This window comes from Alexandromys fortis, unplaced genomic scaffold, assembly GCF_014885135.2.
Source record: "Alexandromys fortis isolate MF-2015 unplaced genomic scaffold, M_Fortis_MF-2015_v1.1 scaffold_157, whole genome shotgun sequence".
NCBI lineage: Eukaryota > Metazoa > Chordata > Mammalia > Rodentia > Cricetidae > Alexandromys > Alexandromys fortis.
The window spans coordinates 3,324,981-3,343,978 of record NW_026068041.1 but is presented as its reverse complement, the minus strand read 5'-3'; the positions used below and the strand labels follow the sequence as shown (position 1 = coordinate 3,343,978).

Below are 18,998 nucleotides of genomic sequence, written 5' to 3'. Positions count from 1 at the left end.
GGTCTCAAACTCAGAGATCTGCCTGCCTCTGCCTTTCCCTCTCAAGTGTGGAGATTAAAGGCATCCACAACCACTGCCTTGCTAAATGCTAGATTTTTGAAAAAGTTAATGACAGCGTCTCACTATGTAGCCCTAGCTGGCTTGGAACTCACATTGAAGAACAGAGTAGCCTCAAACATAGAGAGATATCTGCCTCTGCCTCCCAAGTATTAAGATTTAAAGGTCTGTTCTACCATGCCTGGCCGGTTTTGTTTTTTTTTTTGAAACAGGATCTCAGCATTCAGCTAACTTTGAATTTGTGGTGATCCTCCTGCTTCAGTGTCTCAGTGTGGGATTACAGATGTGCGATAACGTGTTAATGTTTTGTTGGTTTTTTTTTAATATTTTATTTTTTTAATATTTATTTATTTATTATGTATACAATATTCTGTGTGTATGCCTGAAGGCCTGAAGAGGGTGCCAGACCTCTTTTACAGATGGTTGTGAGCCACCATGTGGTTGCTGGGAATTGAACTCAGGACCTTTGGAAGAGCAGGCAATGCTCTTAACCACTGAGCCATCTCTCCAGCCCCTTGTTGGTTTGTTTTTAAACATCTATTCTCTTTTAAGATTATGTGTATGTGGGTGTATGCATATGAGTACAGGTACCCAGAATCCAGAAGCGGGCACTGCGTCTCCTGGGAGCTGAAGTTACAGGTAGCTGTGAGCTAATATTGGTGAGGAGAACCAAACCAGGGACCTCTGGAAGAGCAGCAAGGGCTGAGCTACCTCTCCATTCCCATCCAGCTTGTTATTCTGTTTGTTTAGTTTGAGGCAAGGTATCTGAACAGAGGAACTTACTCTGCAGACCAGGCTAGCCTCAAAATCTCAGAGATCTATCTGCTTCTGTCTCCCAAGGGCTGGAATTACAGGCATGCACCACCATTCCTGGCTCAGCTTGTTCTTAAGTGTAAATGTAAGGTAAGGTCTAATAGGGACTGGTCTTAAAGAGGTATAGCAGCAGATCCATTCTATGCTTACATTGCTACAGTTTTCCTTCTATGAGCCCCAGGTTCTCAATTGTAAAACTCTGTTACCACAAATCTCACAAGACCAGTGAGGGGCAGCCAGTGACAGAAAAAAAGCAAGAACATGTACTCTTCTCAACTCAGAAGTCAACAGAGCCCACACTTCTCTCCCTCAGAAGAGCAGGCAGAGGGTAGCTTGGCAACCCCTACCCTCAGGTGCTTTAGAAGCTGAGAAGTGGCAGCTGATGCGCTGTCATTCTGATGGCAGTGTAGAGAGCGAAATCTCAGCTCTGTAGTCAGCAGGGGAGAGTGCACCTGAGGCAGTGGGGAGCTGGGTGGCACAGATGCACAGACAAGTGTTCACAGCCAGGAGCATTAGGACCCAGCTCCAGGGGCTTCTGTGGTTAGGGTAAAAACCCAGCAGCCCCAGGTACTCACTCTTGTTGCCTGTCCTGTGCATCTGGAAAAGGTCCTGACATGAACTACCTGGACAGGGCCCCAGTGGGGTACTCCACCACTCACTGTTCCATTATTTTCTGCTCACAGAATGCTGCCCATGAGGGATAACTGGGCTGGGCAGCCTAGAGAACACAGATAAGAACCAAGGACCAGGGAGGAGGCTTCAGGACATGCTCCTCACTCACTCTGGGTCCACATCAGATGGGCAGAGGGCTGGACAGAGCCACCCACAGATACTCACCAAGGGCTGACTTGAGCACAGAACTGCTGGAAAATGGTGGGGTCACAAACCCCACAGAGTCCACAAAAGAATGAAGTAATTTCAAATACTCTAGGGCACTGGAAAATTCACTAAAAAGAAAAGAAAGGGTCTCATGTGTATAACATACAGAAAGACCATACGCTATGTACGGTGTTACATAACACATACATTCTTACATCTCTAAGCTTGGCTGTTACAGATCCAGTGCCAAGACTGAATGGCCCTTTGTGGCTCCTTTTCCCCACAACCCCAGAATCACCCAGTTCTGCCCATGCATACCATATACATGCTTGGCATGCCAGCCTCTGTCAAGCATCTCTAGGCAGCACTGATATTCTTCTGTCTACCAGGACCGTCTACTTTGAGGGCCAGTATCCTTCTATAGTGGACACCCTTGATTCCTCTTCCTCCAGACTAGATACTAATGCCACACTCTTCCAGAAATTTGCTACTGCATAGGTAGAACTGCCCCTCCCTCAGGGCCCAGGCCTTTGTGAGTAACTTTAATACCTTTCTGTTTACCAGATCTTCATCTGTGAAAGAAAGGCCATGTTCAGTAACTATATAAGACTTTAAAGACCGCATGCTCACACAGAGCTGGGTCTCCAAGCACTCTGGGCCAGATGGGCCTGCCTGGTGAGCTCTCCGTATCTCACGCCTGTCTCTCTCAACACTTCACTGCTCTGTCCCCAAAAGCAAAGCGAATTCATCCAATTTCTAACCTGCTCTGACAACTGCCCCCGTTGGAAAAAGGATGTAAAAGGTGAAACAGGACATTGTGGGGTTTAAATCAGAGCTCCATTTCCTGGCTGACAGTTTTGGTCTAGGAATGCTGCCCGAGGAGACTGGGGACTTTACCAGCTCTCATCCTCCTGGTCGCTTGCCTTCTTCTTAGTCTGAGGTTTCACCAAGGACTCCACGGCTTTTTCCAGAAGGTTTTTGCAGAAAGCCTGGTGGACCTGGGCAATGGGGTCAGCTGAATAGAAAGAAGGGTTAAATGGGTCTTACTTGTAAGAAACTAAAAAGGTGAACACCACCTCTCAGAGGCCTTTTGTTTCTGTGACAACTGCTAGGCAAGGAAAGGGTGGCAGGGGCTCTGCAACGCTCCTGACTATAAAGAGCCCACTTCTCTCTACTGCAGAACCCATGCTAGCTATGCTATGACTAAGCTGACTGATAAAGGGCCCTGCAAACTTGTAATGGCTGACAAGTCCATTTACCAATAGGCCTGCATAGCATCACCAGCCTGATACAGTTGAGAGGAGGGGGGAATGTTTCTGGACATTTTCTCTGTGACAAAACTTAGTCCTGGGAATGCAGATCTGTAGCGCTCTACCCTGTGACAAGGCTGCCAGAAGACTTAAGGTTACTTTTCCTTTCATTTTTTTATTCTTTGACTTTTGGTGTCAAACATAATCCTTATACTGCATAACAGTTATTTAAAAAAAAAAGGCCCCCCCCCCCAAAAAAAACCCGGTTTGGCATCCATTCTGTACTCACAGAGTATGGTTCCTTGTCTCACAGCCTCTCCAAAAACAACACGAGGCAACCGTTCCCTGTGTGAGTCTACCCTGCCAGCCTCTGCACTCTAAGACTGGGCCAGTCAACTCCAATCATTGTCACATGCCAGGGACAGAAAGCCTGCCTCTCCTTCTGATGCCTGGAGCCCTGTCCCTGTCACCATTCGGAGCCCTGATGACTGCCTGCCGCCTATTGTTCCCTGGCTGCTCCATTGCTCCATATATGTCTGTCTGCTTCCCCATGGGACCGGAAGGTCCCAAGGCCAGGGAACAGCAAATCCCACACCTTTTCCATCTTCCGAGAGTTCAGACAGGGGTTAAGAATACAGCTAGTCTTAATCACAATTTACCATGTGTGGCCCTACTATGTAGTGACCACAGGTGTTGACTGCCCCACACAGCAGAGCTGTGAGCTGAATAGACAGGCTCTGAGGAGGCTTGACCTCAGGAAACTTACTTAACCTTTATGAGACCCAATCATTTGTGGGGGAAAAAAAAAAGACAGGAAAGAACACTGATTAAGATGGAGACACCTGGATCTCTTGTCTCCCTTGTCCCCAGCTCTGAGCAGTGGAGACAGCACTCACCTGGGTTCCTCTGGGCGCAGTACAGACTCTCCTTGGCTGCTGACTTGACTGACCAGCTTCGCTCCATGAAAAACTTCTGACCCAAGGGGTGGCAGAGCCAGCGCAGGGAGTCAGGGACAGTGCTGTGCTCTGGGCCACACAGACTCTGGGCACGATTAAGGAAGTAGCTCTGTGGAAAAAAGGACTAGGAGTGACACAAGGTAGCAGAATGCTGGCGGCAGCTACTGTGCAGTCACCAGAAAGAAATGCTGGGGAAAGGGGGTCAACAGATGACAAGCTCTGCACGAACCCCTAGAAACAATCCCCTCATGGAAACAAGAGAAAGCAGCAAAGTTGGTTCTGAGGAACCTGTCACCAGGGAGCAGGGCCAAGGTACATGCAGCAGGGTTCCTGCTACATCCTGTCTAGCTGAGCCTGTCTGAACCTTCCAGAGTCTACTTCTCTTTCATCATATGCTAGTTTTCAACAGATGCTCACGTAGGAAGGGGCCTCCGAAGTCTCTAACTTTATCTGTGACCCTGCGAGTGCCTAGCCAAGCAGCCCCTCAACTGTGGGACTTCTCAGGTGATTTAAACTGCATGTCCTGGGCTGGAGAGATGGCTCAGAGGTTAAGAGCACTGCCTGCTCTTCCAAAGGTCCCGAGTTCAATTCCCAGCAACCACATGGTGGCTCACAACCATCTGTAATGAGGTCTGGTGCCCTCCTCTGGCCTGCACCACAGACAGAATATTGTATACATAATAAATAAATATTTTTAAAAAATCAAAATAAACTGCATGTCCTTTAGAGTGTTTCTAGGTAAACTGTGTTGCTCTTAGCTGCATGTGAAAAGTCTGTGCACACCCAGAGCAGCTTTCAGTACCATGCCAGGCAGCAGGAGCCTTGCCAAGGACCATTTCATGTCTGTGTGCCCATGTGTGACTCTGAAAACCCTCTACAAAGAATCTTATGCCTTAGCTGCATGAGCCCCAACCTGAGAGCTAATACCAAACAGGGGCTTCTTTTCCCCTAGGCAAACCTAAGGGTGATAAGTATGTGCACCCACATGTGTATTCCTAAGACCAGAAGAGGTGTCCAAACTCCTGAAACTGAAGCTATCGGTGCTTGTGAGACCAGGTATGGGTGCTAGAAACCAGAGACTTGGCCTTTAACCAGTACTTGCAAGAACAGAAAGTACTCTTAGCCACTGGGCTGCCTCTCCAGCCTCAAATTAACATACAAAGGATCAGCTTTCATTAAGGCATTTTCAAACAGAGCATGTTGATTCTCCTCAGTTTCTGCCCACCCCCCAACACCTATCCACTTCTGGTAGCCTCCTGTTTCTTTTTCTTTTTTAAATATTTATTTATTATGTATACAATATTCTGTCTGTGTCTATGCCTGCAGGCTGGAAGAGGGCACCAGACCCCATTACAGATGGTTGTGAGCCACCATGAGGCTGCTGGGAATTGAACTCAGGACCTTTGGAAGAGCAGGCAATGCTCTTAACCTCTGAGCCATCTCTCCAGCCCAGCCTCCTGTTTCTGTATGTTCTAGCGAACACTGCTTGCCCAGTCTCTTTTCTAGTTTCACACCCCCCCCACTGGGAGATGAACAAGAACGTGGGACTCACCTCTCTGAAGCCATGCTACTTTGCTTAATAGAATTAATTTTTGTTGAATATAAACGCCATATCAATTTTCCTACAAATTTCATGATTCAGTTTTCTTTCATAGCTGAATAACTCCATTACAGGTGTGTGTGTGTGTGTACGCTATCATTATCCTATCAGTATCTGTTGATAGACAGCTAGGCTACTTTCATAAGAAAGGGACGTTGACCCGAGTATGGTGGTGCACACCTTTCTTAAATCCTAGGACTAGGGATGCAGAGGCAGGAGGATCTCTTTGAGTTCCAGGTCAGTCAGGAGGTTACAGAGTGACCGTGTCTCAAATAGATGTTGAAAGCATCTTCTGGGAATACAAACCACCAGTGCCCTAGCTGGGAAAACACTGCAGGACCCAGTGTAAAGCACACTCAAGGACAAGGCTGTTTGTTGTTTTTAAAGAAACTTTCTCCCAATCCTGACCCTGAGCTCTGTCATTTTCTGAGTGATAAAATTTCTACTCTAAAACTCATGGTTTCTGGTCTATAAGACGACTCAATCTGAACAGGGAGCTGAGCAGAGGTGGATGGGAAGAAGAAGCATACATGGAGCTCACTCAGAGGCTGCTGGTCTGGGAACCTCCCCTTTCCGCTCAGGCACAATGAGGGCATCCATCTCATGGTCTGGTAGTCTAATGGTTCTGACCTTTAATAGACTTTAAGCAGCAATCAGCTAATGTAACAGCTTCAAAAAACTTGAATGCCAGAGTCAGAAATAGCACAGCCACTCCAGGATGCAATGGGGAGATTCCGAAGGGGAGCATGGGGACAGCTGCCTGGTTAAACTGCTCTACAGACGCTGACTGACATTTTCATGGCAGTTTATGGGACCAGGAGAGCACTTCATTTAGATTCAGACAGACAGTGACACAGTCTCTTACTTACTTTCCAGCTTGGACAACAAGGTACTGTGAGAGCAAACAGAGCAGAACTCTGTGACCTGCTGAGACCTTCAAAGTGCTCACTGAAGCTGAACTAATAACTATCACTGCGGGACAACAAAGGCTCTGTGTGTGTGTGTGTGTGTGCGTGCGTGCACACGTGCGGCTGTGTAATTTTGGGGCCTCTTGCATCCCAGAACCTTCCAACAATTGAGCAACAATTGACTCTCCAGGTCAAAGAGCTGGTCAACAAGGTAAGGCAGCTGTCCCAAAAGAAAATGAAAAAGGTTCTTAGGGGTCCAAATGTAACAGGGAGAAGCACAAGAGTCTGTCAGGTCAGCTGGCAAGAAGAATCTATAGAAATAGTTTAGAAAACTATTAAATAAAAATAAATTTTAAAGCTGAACTTAAAAAAAAACAAATATTGAAATCATGCTGTAGGACACAATTTTTTTTAACAGAATCTTACTTTGTAGCTCTAGCTGGCATTGAATTCATAGAGATCCATCTGCCCCTGCCTCCTGAGTTCTGGGATTAAAGGCGTGTACCACTATGTCTGGCAGGACCTTAAGAATTTTTGAAGATTTTATTTGTGTTTGTGTATATGAGTGTAGTGCCCACAGAGGCCAGAAGAGTGTTGGAGTCTCCTGAGCTGGAGTTACAGGCAGCTGTGGCACAGGTCTTTAATCTCAGCACTTTGGGAGGCAGAGGCAGGCAGAGCTCTGTGAGTTGAGGCCAGCCTGGTCTACAGAGCGAGTTCCAGTACAGCTGGGACTGTTTCAGAGAGACCCTGTCTCAAAAAAACCAAAAACCAAATAAACAAGAGAAAGAAGTACTAGCTAATAACAAATCTCCATGGGAGGGTTGGGGGAGACCTGAGTTTAGTTGTTTGAACTAATAAGAAATATAAATCCAGGATAGACAGTACAACTTGGCTTCTAAAAGGGAAAATAATTTTTATTGTTCTTTTAATTTTCTCAGCTTTATCAGCCCAATTATACTGTTCCTAATTAAAAAACTACTTTCCCTGTAAATTTTATAGACAGGAGACCTCTCCGGAGCTGCAGCACAGAAGCTTCTCCTATAGCTCATTTGCTAATTGCCTGCTGTGAGAAGCCAGGCAGGAGCCCAGGGTTGCTTACGTCTTGAGAGCTTTCCAGTACTCCTGGACCAGGCCCAACTCCACTCCCCCATCACAGTTCACAAACTGTGTGTCAAGTACCCTAAGTGCCACATCGAGTGTTGGGGAGCCAAGTAAGATATAAAATTTTTGATGAAAACACAAATATTCAATATCATGTGGACATTATGTAAAATACTAGATCAGGGTGGAAAAGCCAGATTTGCACTGGAAAAGCCAGACCACACTACCTTCCTTTAAATGACATCATATATTTTGCAAAGATGAGTTTTAGGAAGCTATTGGTTTTGCTTGTCTTATCTTGTTCTAAAAAGCAATTAGTATGTGAAAATCAGCAGGGAACAGGGAATGGTGTTGAGTCTGACTCTAAGCTGTGGTGGAACATGTCTGTAATAGCCATACTTAAGAAGTGAAGGCAAGCTGAGTGTGGTGGCACACACATTTATTCCCAGCACCCAGGAGGCAGAGGCAGTCAAATTTCTGTGACTTTGACTTCAGCCTCATCTATGTATTGAGTTCAAGGTCAGGGGTAGATAGAGACTCTGAATTGAAAGGAAAGAAAGAAAAAGAGAGAGGGGGAGAGAGAAAGAAAGAAGGAAGGAAGGAAGGAAGGAAGGAAGGAAGGAAGGAAGGAGAAAGAAAAGAAAAGAAAAGAAAAGAAAAGAAAAGAAAAGAAAAGAAAAGAAAAGAAAGGAAGGGCAGGAAGGAACGAACGAACAAACAAACTGAGCCAAGGGACTGGAGATGACTCAGTAGCTAAGAGCACTGAATGTTCTTTCCAAGGACCCACACAGTGGCTCACAGGCATGTAACATGGTATATAGACATATATGCAGACAAAACACCCAGACACATAAAAATAAATCTTAAATATCTGTCTCGAAATATATAAAAAAATAAAGACATCATCTCTTCTTTCAATTGCACATATGCTCTTTTTACACAAAGCTGTTAAGACATAAATACTTTTAAGGTATTGGAACTACTAACCACGGAACAAACAAAACCAAACTGCCATTACTGACTGACCATAAAAACGCTAGTGCCACAGACAGAAAGTCTGGGAACTTCTGGTCTAAACTATTTTCAGAGGTGAGTCCTCCTGTTTGCTTCCAATGCCTGGCTCATTTGCTAACTAAATCTAATTACCAAAATCAAAGTGTCTACCTGTAGGGAAAAAGGGCCAGCCAAAGAAACCCACCCTGGTCCTGAAACCAGAGTCAGTGAAAGAAACACCCTGGCTCAGAGAGCTGAGCCAGTGAAAGAAATGCTTTAGCCCTGAACCCAGCCAGAACCAAAGAAATCCACCCTGACTCTGAAACCAATGCCAAAGAAACACACATTGGCCCTAGAATCAGTCAGTGAAAGAAATAAGCCCTGGCCTCAAAACTGGAGCCAAAAAGTTTAACAAGGCCAGTGAAAGAAGCACAGTGGCTCTAAAATCAGCCATCTCTGCCCCTGACCAGCTAAACTAACCAACTCCTGAGCTTACCAATCCCTCTTCTCCCTGGAAAAACCCCACCCCTAAGAAGCCCTAAGAAGCAGTTTCCAGCTGCTTTTCTTCCACCCTGGCAGAGGCAGCCACTCTCCTGAATTCTTCCCTCCCAACAAATCTTGAATGAGGTTTGGATGAAGACCTTTTGTTGGTTGCTGGAGCCAAGCAGGGTGAGATTGTAACACATTTGCTGGGGGAGCCTTCCCCTAGTAGCATAATACTTTCGCCAGGGAAGCCAAAGATTGGGGGGGGGGGGTTAGGGGGATAGAGAGAGCAGAGCAGAACAGAGTTGCTACACACTCAGGAACTCCTGAGCCGAGTGGAGGGGGAAGCTCTCTCCTGCTGTAGCAGAGCTGTTACATTGGGGAAACCTTTCCCTAGAGCAGGGCTATACGCTGCTACATTTACTGTGACCTGTGCCATTCCCTAGCTCCCAACTGCCAGAACACTCTTCCATCTGAGCTGTAGCACTCAGTATTTTCTGGCTCCCAAATGCCAGAATACTCTTTCACCCAGCTTTAACACTCAGTATTTCTTGGCTCCTGACTACCAGGATCTCTTTCCATCTGATCCACAATGCAATGCTTACATTACCGTCTGCATCTCTTAATCTAGCTGCTCCAAAGGGAATAAACAGAAAGGGGTCGTGATTCTAGCCACCCATCACTCTTCTCCCTGACCTTATTGATTATGCAAATTGGGCAACATCAGAAGCACTGTCACTAGAGATGTCACTAGGGATTTAGTATGAGGAAGCCCAGAGATGGGTGACAATATAAAAATACTCCCCCTCTACCAGTTTGTAACAGCAAACACGAGAGGAAGCACTCCAAACATCCCTCAGCAGGGCTAACTACCTCTGCAGAACAAGATGCTCAAGACTTCTAAGTAAAAAAAAAAAAAATATCAAGAGGTAAACCAAGGTTTAAGGCAGAATCAACTACGCACAGGGGATTATAATGCTATGTTAATGTGCAGGAGCTTCTAAGGAACTATATACTAAACTGCCAACTGAGAGGAAGTTACAGGCAGGGTGGTTTTCTTTCTTTCTTGAGATAAGGTTTGCTGTGTTGCCCAGACTAGCCCTGGACTTCTAGGCACAAGTGATCTTCCTGTGCTTCAACAAGGTATTGCCACAGCCCCTAGCTTCTGGAGACAATTACAATGGAACTGTTTTCCTGATCCTCAGCTGCCACATGTGTGCTTCTCAAACAGGCTGAATCCTTTTTAAAGGTAGCTGTAGTTTAGCATTAGCAACAGCTGAAGCTAAGTGGGCCTTCAGAGTGACAAGATGACCCTGTGTCAGCATGGACCCATGTGTTTTTCTGAAAGCCTGAACCCTTGTGGGTCTGCTGTCAGATCGTTTGCTTTGTGTACTATCCCCTCAGGGAGTACCTGGTCCAGAACAGGAGTTAGGTAGGACTTGCTGAATAAATCCGTGAGTTCTCTGTCCTGTAAACTACAATGGTCCACTTGAAGCAATGAATCGTGTTACCACACAGCGTGTTCTCGGTTTGTTCTCAGCATATCACCTCATTACCGACTGGCAACAAGCTGAGATAAGACAATTCCATTTTCAACATATCTAATACATTCAGTTATCTATGCAAAGTAAAGTGCTGAGTAAAATGCACCCGTCTCTGCTAGAGCAAGAGGAAAGGCTGAGGTCAGCAGATGCTACACAGACTAGCTGATAACAGGGGTTGGGAATCAACCAGCTGGGAAAACCAAGCTGGCACCTTGCCAGGCAAGTGGGCCGTGCCTCCTAACTTCAGTCCCACCTTGCATCTGACCCGAGCTCTTTGCAGAGGGCTCCTGGCTTTTATTTCTGGGTTTATGGTACCAAGAGCAACACAAGGTGCCACCCAATAGTTTTTGGGTGAACTAAAGAGACAAGAGATGGAAAACACGAATCCCACATACAAGGGACTATGCCTACGAACTGAAACTTTTACTTAGTGCACCAGAATGTCCCCAGAAGGCTTTATGCCTGAAAACCCCAGCAAGAAGAACATTTTGATGCGTTTTCTTCATTGCTCTAAGTATTCGTGGAAAAGCAAGTGAAAACCAACCCCTAAGTGGTGCAGCACATACTGCCTTTTAGCTCCAGGCTGGGAAGGTGCTCAGCAGAAACATTACAGCTTGAAGATGAAATATCACCCACAGACTGTCTGAATACTTGGTCCTCAGCTGGTGGCACTGTTTTGGAAGTGGTGGAACTTTGAACATGGGGCCTACTTAGCAGATACAGAGATATAGAGGTAACTTTGAGGGTTGTAGACTGGTCCTGCTCTGGTTTATCCCTGATTCCTCCTCCCTACCATGGACCACACCCTTCCTAAAATAAATCCTTTCTTTAGGTTGCTTTTCCACAGTGATGGGGAAAGAAACTAATACAGGAATCACAGGATACTCACAGCCAAAAAGCCCAGCTTGCCTCCACATCGGGTCTTGAGCCCCATGGCGGCTGTCAGATGGATCTCAATAAGTGTGCTTGGTGGGATCTTCTCCTCGGCACACTCGGCGAGGTTCACAGCACACAGAGCCATGTGTACATCTGAACAGGTGGATCCTGCGGGAAGCTTCCCTAGGGCAGGCAGAGACAGACACTAGTGTTGACAGAATCTCCAAACCACAAGTCTCTTTGGCCCTCTAGCCTAGGGCTTTATCCATCAACTGTCATCTACAAGCTCGCATATTTGAACACTTGGTTCCCACTTGGTGGTGCTGTCTGGGGAGGTTACTGAGGGGTCTTTGAGGGCTAAAGCACAGCTCCAGACCCAGTCTGACTCAGCGTTCCACCTGTGGCTGAAACCCCCCTCTGCCTACTCCCCAAACCGTGAATCAAAGTAAATGACTCCTCCCATTTCTGCCACAGTGGTGAGCACAGTAACTAATCCATGAGGTGCCAGGGGAAAAAAGTAACCCTTGTGATCAGATGGCATGCAGGCTCAGCAAGTTACTAGCTATGTGCTCGTCTACCTCTCAAACTGACAGGGACACGGCTCTGGTTCTGTGACAATGCAGTTGTTAGAATTGCTGGCCACTGGAAAGAACTCAGAGGTGTGTGATGCAACATTTTCCAAGGCAGTGCCAATGGCATGGCCACATTCTGTTGACAAAGGTCTGAATTTCCAAGTATTTGAAGGGAGAAAATAAAAACACAACATAAAAACCAAATGGACTTTATTTTCATCACCTTCCTCCCATATGCGTCACAGGAAGGGAAAATATAAACTGAACGATGCCGTCACACACGTTGGATTAGTAGGTAGAAGGCCTATACTATGAGATCAGAGGACAAAGTACCCCTGGTATAGGCCCAAGGACCCATTATGGCTGTCCTGAAGCTTTTATGTAGTTACAGTTTCTTTTTCTTTTTTTTTTTTTTAAATATTTATTTATTATGTATACAATGTTCTGTTTGTATGCCTGCAGGCCAGAATGGGCATCAGACCTCATTACAGATGGTTGTGAGCCACCATGTGGTTGCTGGGAATTGAACTCAGGACCTTTGGAAGAGCAGGCAACACTCTCAACCACTGAGCCATCTCTCCAGCCCCAGTTACAGTTTCTTGCTTTGATCCTCAGATGGAAGCTGGGAGGTGAAAAAGGAATAGCAGTCTCCTGACCTCAGGGCTATCCTAAGCAGCACTTTTGTTTTTCAAAACATTTATTGATATTCTATGTGTGCATTTGTGTGGGCACATGTGTATAAGTCAGAGCACAACTTGAGGGAGTTAGTTTTCTCCTGTCATGGGAATCAATAGGATTGAATTCAGGATGTTATGCTTGGTGGCAAGTGCCTTTATCAATTGAACCACCTCGCTGACTATTTATTTATTTATTTATTTATTTAGAGACAGCATCTCAGGGAGCACAAGTTGGGCAAGGATAATCTTGAACTCCTGAGCCTCCCTAGTGCGGAGATTATAGGTGTGGGCCTCCTGGCCAGGCTGAAGAATCTAGAAGTGTCACTGTGAATGATATCTGTCTTAGAAATGGTAAACAAAAAATTGGCTAGAGAGGGGGCTCGGTGGTTAAGAGCACTGGAGTTGGATTCTCTGCACCCACATGGCAGCTCACAACCATATGTACCGCCAGTTTCAGGGGATCTGATGCCCTCTTCTGGCCTCACAAAGCACTGCCCACATATGGTGCACATCTATATACATAAAATCAGTAAGTTAAAAAAGAAAGACAGAAACGGTAAACTATAGCTATAGCATTGTGTAACACAGGCTGATGGCTGGTACAGTCAACTAAAAGTGGCTTCCATCAAGGTGGAACTCTGGCAAAGCAAACTAAGGAAGAGAGGTGTGCAATCAGGCAGCAGGCCAGGCAACAATTCCGTTCTTACCTGTGATATGCAGCTGGTGCAGCCTGTGATAGGCCAGGGCTGCATCTCTCGCACTGCTCTTAGCTTCGTCCTCAAAGCCAGCTGCAGTGGCTGGGGTAGCCCGCCAGCGCTGGAAGACTTTTTTAAGTATCCAGCGTACCAGGCGCAGCTTCTGCAGGCTGTACCGGATCACATTCCAGGAGAGGCTGCAGGCCAAGTCCAAGCGGGAGGTAGGCAGTGCCCGGCCCAAAACTGATAAGCAGGTTTGAAGATTGGCAGCAGCAGCCGCAAAATCTCCCTATAAAGCAGCAAGTGGTAATAATGGTCACTAGTCTTGGCCGTGGCCTTTTTTTTTTTCAGACACTTCTATTTTACCAACCTTGTTATCAGAATAAAGCGTGTTTGTTATCAGAATAAAACACAGTTTCCATTAAAGAAACTCTGAAAAATTTTGGGAAACTACAAAAACATAAAAAGAAGCCACTTGTGACCTCACCCCCAACAAAGAATCGCCACAGACATTCTGATGAACTCCCTGACCCTTTTACTAAATGAAATAGGACTGTGTTCTGTCTTTGAGCAAATATTGGCAGTTTCCAGAAACTTCAAAACAGCAACTGTTTTGTTTTCTTTTTTGAGACAGGGTTTCTTGTGTAGTTCTGGCTGTCCTGGAACCTACTCTGTAGACCTGGTTGGTCTAGAACACAGAGATCCACCTGCCTCTGCCTCCTGAGTGCGGGGACCAAAGGCATGCACCACCACTGCCTGGCTGCCACAGCAGCTTTTATAAAGAAGGTAGAAACTAGATTTTAGATAAATTACATGCTTAGGTTCTGGAAATTTGTTGAGCCCCACCTCAGAGTTGCTCAATCACAGCTCTAGAATTGTAGCCTATGATTCTGTGGCCTGTAAAAGGCCAAGAAGCACAGCTTTAAGGACAACTTATAGCTAAATTGCTAAACTACCTCAATTTGGGATCTCTGCCAAGCTGAGGGTCCCCAAAGGAGTCTATGGCACCTTGCTGATTCTGGTGACTGAGAGAGGTTATCAATGGCTATGAGAAGCTCTTTCCCTAGAAGACTCACTGTTTTCCAGGATATCTTTGGTTTTGCTCCTTTGTCTCAATCAGTCCAGCTCTCCCTAAAAATCCTTCCCTAGCAAGAATGCAGCCTCCCATTCAGGGAAGCTGACTTGTTCCGGCCCTGCAGCCTGTCTCCTGGTCACTGCTCAAATACAAGGGCATCTGAGTGTTTCCAAATAACCTCAAAAGAGCCCTTAGTAACTTCCAGGTTCTTCCACCTTTGAGTTAACACCGTTATTACTTACTTTACATCTCAAAATACTTATTCACGTCTACTTTTCTGAAGTGTTAAATTCCAGGTTTTTATCTCTTATTGCACCTATTCTAAGAACCTCCTAAATTGTTTCTGTACCGTTCATATTTCCCAATCTATCCTTAACAAAGTCACCAGAAAGGCATCATGAAACACCCTTACACCTGCCTCTATGACAGTCCTGTGAACACCCCTAGCATCACATCTGTGTTTTAGGACCCGGGGCTGTGAGCAGACTCCAATGGACTACAACTGAGGTGTGACAGCCTGTTAAAGGGAGAGTAAACACTGGCTTAACTGTTGTTCAGGACTGTTCTCTGTCACATGACTCCCAAAGTGTGCATGTTTAACTCCTTCAGGGTCATAAGATGCCACAGACTCCTCCCCATAACTTCTCCTTATACTGATTCCAAATAAAAACCATCAGCTGATTTTCCTGCTCAAAAATCTTCCCTGAGCCCTGATTCATCAGTGAACTGGAGAGACTGCACACAGTTAAGAGTGTGTGATGCTCTTCCAGAGGACCAGAGTCTAGCTCCCAGCATCCACGCCAGGAGGCTCACAGCTACCTACAACTCCAGCTCTAAGGATTCTGACGTCCTTCTCTGGCTCTGTGGGCACCTGTACTCGTGTGCATTCCTGTATACCTTCATACACACACACACACACACACACACACACAAATAAAACTGAACTCAGTTACAAGTCAAAGTCAATACTTGGCAAAGGCGGACCACTACACCTCCAGCCTTCACTGCCATCTCTCTTTGACAGATCCTTCACTTTTGACACATATATCCTCTACTTGTCAAGAGTTGAATGTGAATGTTCCCCTCCCCCCAAAGGCTTATGTGGTCCAGCACTTGGTCCCCAGCTGGTAGTAATGCTTTAGAAGGTTGTGGAACCTTCAGGACTAAGGCCTGGCTGACAGAAGCGGGATGCTAGTGGCAGATCTTGCAAGTGATCTCCATTTATAGTTCCTGATGACTGATGAGCTCTCTGCTTCCTCATCTGCCGAGATGTCAGGATACCATACCACAAGCTCCTGCCCCGTGACCACCGGCCTTTCCCAGGAGAGCTCAAACACACTTCTCTCTTAAATTGCTTCTGTTAGGTACTTGGTTACAAAAAGAAAGTGACTAATACATTACTGATGGCACTATCAGCTTGAAAGGTCCTGCCATGCCTGCTTGCCTGTCCTTAGTGAGGACAGCACCACCTATACCGAGACTCACAGCACACTATGCCATACCACAGACAAAGCTCATCTAGTGTCCACAGATAACTTATGCACAGGTGCACAATCCACCACTGCCTTGGGCCTGTTACAGGTCACCCCAGCACCAGCCACCGGACTTCATACAACAACATGCACTGAGTTCTTGTTTCAGCATAGAGGAAGGTGAAGAAAGGTGGATGACAGAACTCACTTTGGCAAGGTCTAGGTCCGCCTGCTTCCGGTGTCTCCAGAAGGTGACTGAGGAGCGTGAGTGTGGGCGGATCACTGGCTCCCCGTGGACCAACAGCTTCACAAAGACGCTCAAGACAATCACACCATTTACCAGCCACAGGAGGAGAGTCGGCATCATCCAGTCAAACCAGCCCCCAGAACCTAAAGAGGGGCAGCTCAGCTGAGACTACCAGTCAGGCCCCTTGTGAACACCAAGGCTCCTGACAGTCTCCAGAAGTGTGAGGTCAAAGAGCCTTCTGCATCATTTTCAGAAGAAATAGTAGACAATTGTACAGTCTAAAGAGAAATCTTTATATCCCCTAGCACAATGGAACTGAGTGCCACACAAACCTCAGTTTAAGGACATTAGGACATCAAACTCACACCTGACATAATGCCACATAGTCCCTCAAACAGGCACTTCCCCCATCTCTCCCAATCCCTCTTCACAGTAACTGTAACTAAGCAGGTTCTGGATTTGCTTTAGTTGCCTGTCCCAGCTAAACTAAAGCTTGACTTATGCATAACTTAGGTCAGCCCCTGATGGAAGCAAGCGGGTAGGAGGCCCAACCCCATTTTGATTAGGTGGATACACCATGCAGTTTTACACAGGGTCCTTTCGCCACAGCAGTCCGCCTAACCCAGGCAGTATTAGGGAACCCACCTACCTGACTCCAATGACAGTACACTGCGGCCAGAACCTGAGTATGGGTGCTGCTCAGCATCGTGGGCTCCTCCCCACTGAAGCAAGGAAGTCAAGGGGTTAAAGGAGAGGCCCAAGAAGGTGAGGACACACAGCAGAATTCGAGATCGGTCCACCATGCCCAGTGCCACAGGAGGAGAGTCTGGTTCATCCTTGACCTTGAAAACAGCAACACAGGGTTAGCATGATTACCATCTGTGTTCATGCAGCACTTTGTGGGGCCCCCAGAAGTCACAGACATTTGATATCTGCTTCCCAGTTGGTGGCTTAGGGAGGAGTACAAGGATAAGTCTTACTGGAGAAGTATGTCACCACTTGGAGTGGGTTTGGGATTTCATAATGCTCACACCATACCCAGTGTGTTCTCTGCCTTCTGCTTGTAGATCGCGGTGTGAGCTCTCAGCTGTTCCTGCCACCATGCCTTTCTCTGCTCTGCCATCATAGACTCTAACTCTCTCTTTCAATTAGTCACCTTGGTCATGGTGTTTTGTCACATCAAGAGAAAAGTACCTAAAACACTATTTTTATCCATACACCAAGAAACAGACTGTGGGTTTTAAATTCAAAATCATTAAGTCAGAGAGAAAAAAAGCCAGAAGGAAACTAAGAAGTTCACAATTCAAACTATTACTCAAACATTGGAATCTTTTTATTGCTGACTGAGTATATCCCACAGAACAAAAGTAAGGAGTACAGGGTCTCACAATGTATATCGCTGGCTGGCCCAGAACTCTCTGTATAGACCAGGATGAGCCTTGAACTCACAGACCTGCCTGTCACTGCCTCCCGAGTGCCAGGTCAACTTTCTTACAAAATGGATCTCTACAACAACAGAGAGCATACTGGGGTTGAAGATGTGGAGATCAAGGTGATAGAGGAAGGTCATTGGTTAAATAAAGAAACTGCCTTGGCCCTGATAGGACAGAAAATTAGGTAGGCGGAGTAAACAGAACAGAATGCTGGGAGGAAGAGGGAGTGAGCTCAGACGCCATGCCTCTACTCTCAAAGGCAGAGGTGATGAATGGATATAGGCTAGAACCTTCCTGGTAAGCATACCTCGTGGTGCTACATACATTAACAGAAATGGGCCAAGCAGTGTTTAAATGAATACAGTTTGTGTGTTGTTATTTCGGGGCATAAGCTAGCCAGGCGGCCGGGAGCTGGGCGGCAGGAACACAGCCCATAGCTCCCCCACTACATCAAGGAGCATTCCCATTGACTACAGAGAGGACAGGGTCTTTGTTATTTTTTGTTTTTGAGACAGGGTCTCTTGTTATTTTTGCCACTGTGTAGAGTACATGAGCAACAATGTCGTGGCTAAAAAACAAAGAGTCCTAGAGAGAGAATTACAAATTTGGCCTGCTCTATCTGGGTTTTTAACACAGGTTCTGTATCTCAGGCGCTCAATGTTGCATGCCTAGCACTATTTCATTGTGTTCACACCACACCTCAATAATGATGGAAACCATGCTTTACAGTAAAGAGTGTAACTTTTTTAGGGGGAGGTTTGCTTTTGTTCATGGATTCAAAGGTTTTAGTTCCTCACACTAGGGACAGCTGTGTGGCAGAGCTGAGCAGCTCGTCTCACCTCGGTGGCAAGGGAAAACACAGAGAGGGAGAGAATGCTGAAGTTGAGTTTGCTTATTAAAACTAGAATGTGGCCAGGTGGTAGTGGCACACACCTTTAATCTCAGCACTTGGGAGGCAGGGGCAGGCAGATCTCTGTGAGTTCGAGGCCAGCCTGGTCTGTAGAGCAAATTCTAGGAAACACTCCAAAGCTACAGAGACCCTGTCTTGAAAAAACAAAAACTGGAATGTGCTTTTTGTGTCTTTTTGATTTTGCAGACAGAACTGGAAGCACAGGCCCTAGGGAACTGACAAGGGGTGAGGAAGGGGACTGGAGCCAAGATTTTTCCCTAGTCCTGACACATGCATTCAAAATTTTATGTTATATGGACTACTTTTGCCGAACGGAATCATATTTACAAAAAATGTTTCCAAGAATGCTGGGTGAGGGGCTGGAGAGAAGGCTCAGAGGTTAAGAGAGCTGACTGCTGTTCCAGAGGTACTGAGTTCAATTCCCAGCAACCACATGATGGCTCATACCCATCTATAATGAGATCTGGTGCCCAGAACACTATATACATAATAAATAAATTAAAAAAAAAAAAAAAGA

General features: G+C 46.1%; 1 protein-coding gene across 2 annotated transcripts in view; it reads right to left on the bottom strand.

Annotated features, from left to right (window-relative positions):
* The window catches only part of Srebf2 (sterol regulatory element binding transcription factor 2), a 57,817-nt gene that overhangs the window by 9,950 nt on the left and 28,869 nt on the right, over nt 1–18,998 (bottom strand). For both annotated transcript variants that reach the window (XM_050165576.1, XM_050165577.1), the window contains exons 8-14: nt 16,788–16,980; nt 16,100–16,281; nt 13,357–13,633; nt 11,414–11,583; nt 3,836–4,004; nt 2,587–2,704; nt 1,708–1,817 (exon numbers count right to left, since the gene is read on the bottom strand). In XM_050165576.1, the coding sequence (XP_050021533.1) occupies nt 1,708–1,817; nt 2,587–2,704; nt 3,836–4,004; nt 11,414–11,583; nt 13,357–13,633; nt 16,100–16,281; nt 16,788–16,980 (1,219 nt within the window). The remainder of the gene's footprint in view (nt 1–1,707; nt 1,818–2,586; nt 2,705–3,835; nt 4,005–11,413; nt 11,584–13,356; nt 13,634–16,099; nt 16,282–16,787; nt 16,981–18,998) is intronic.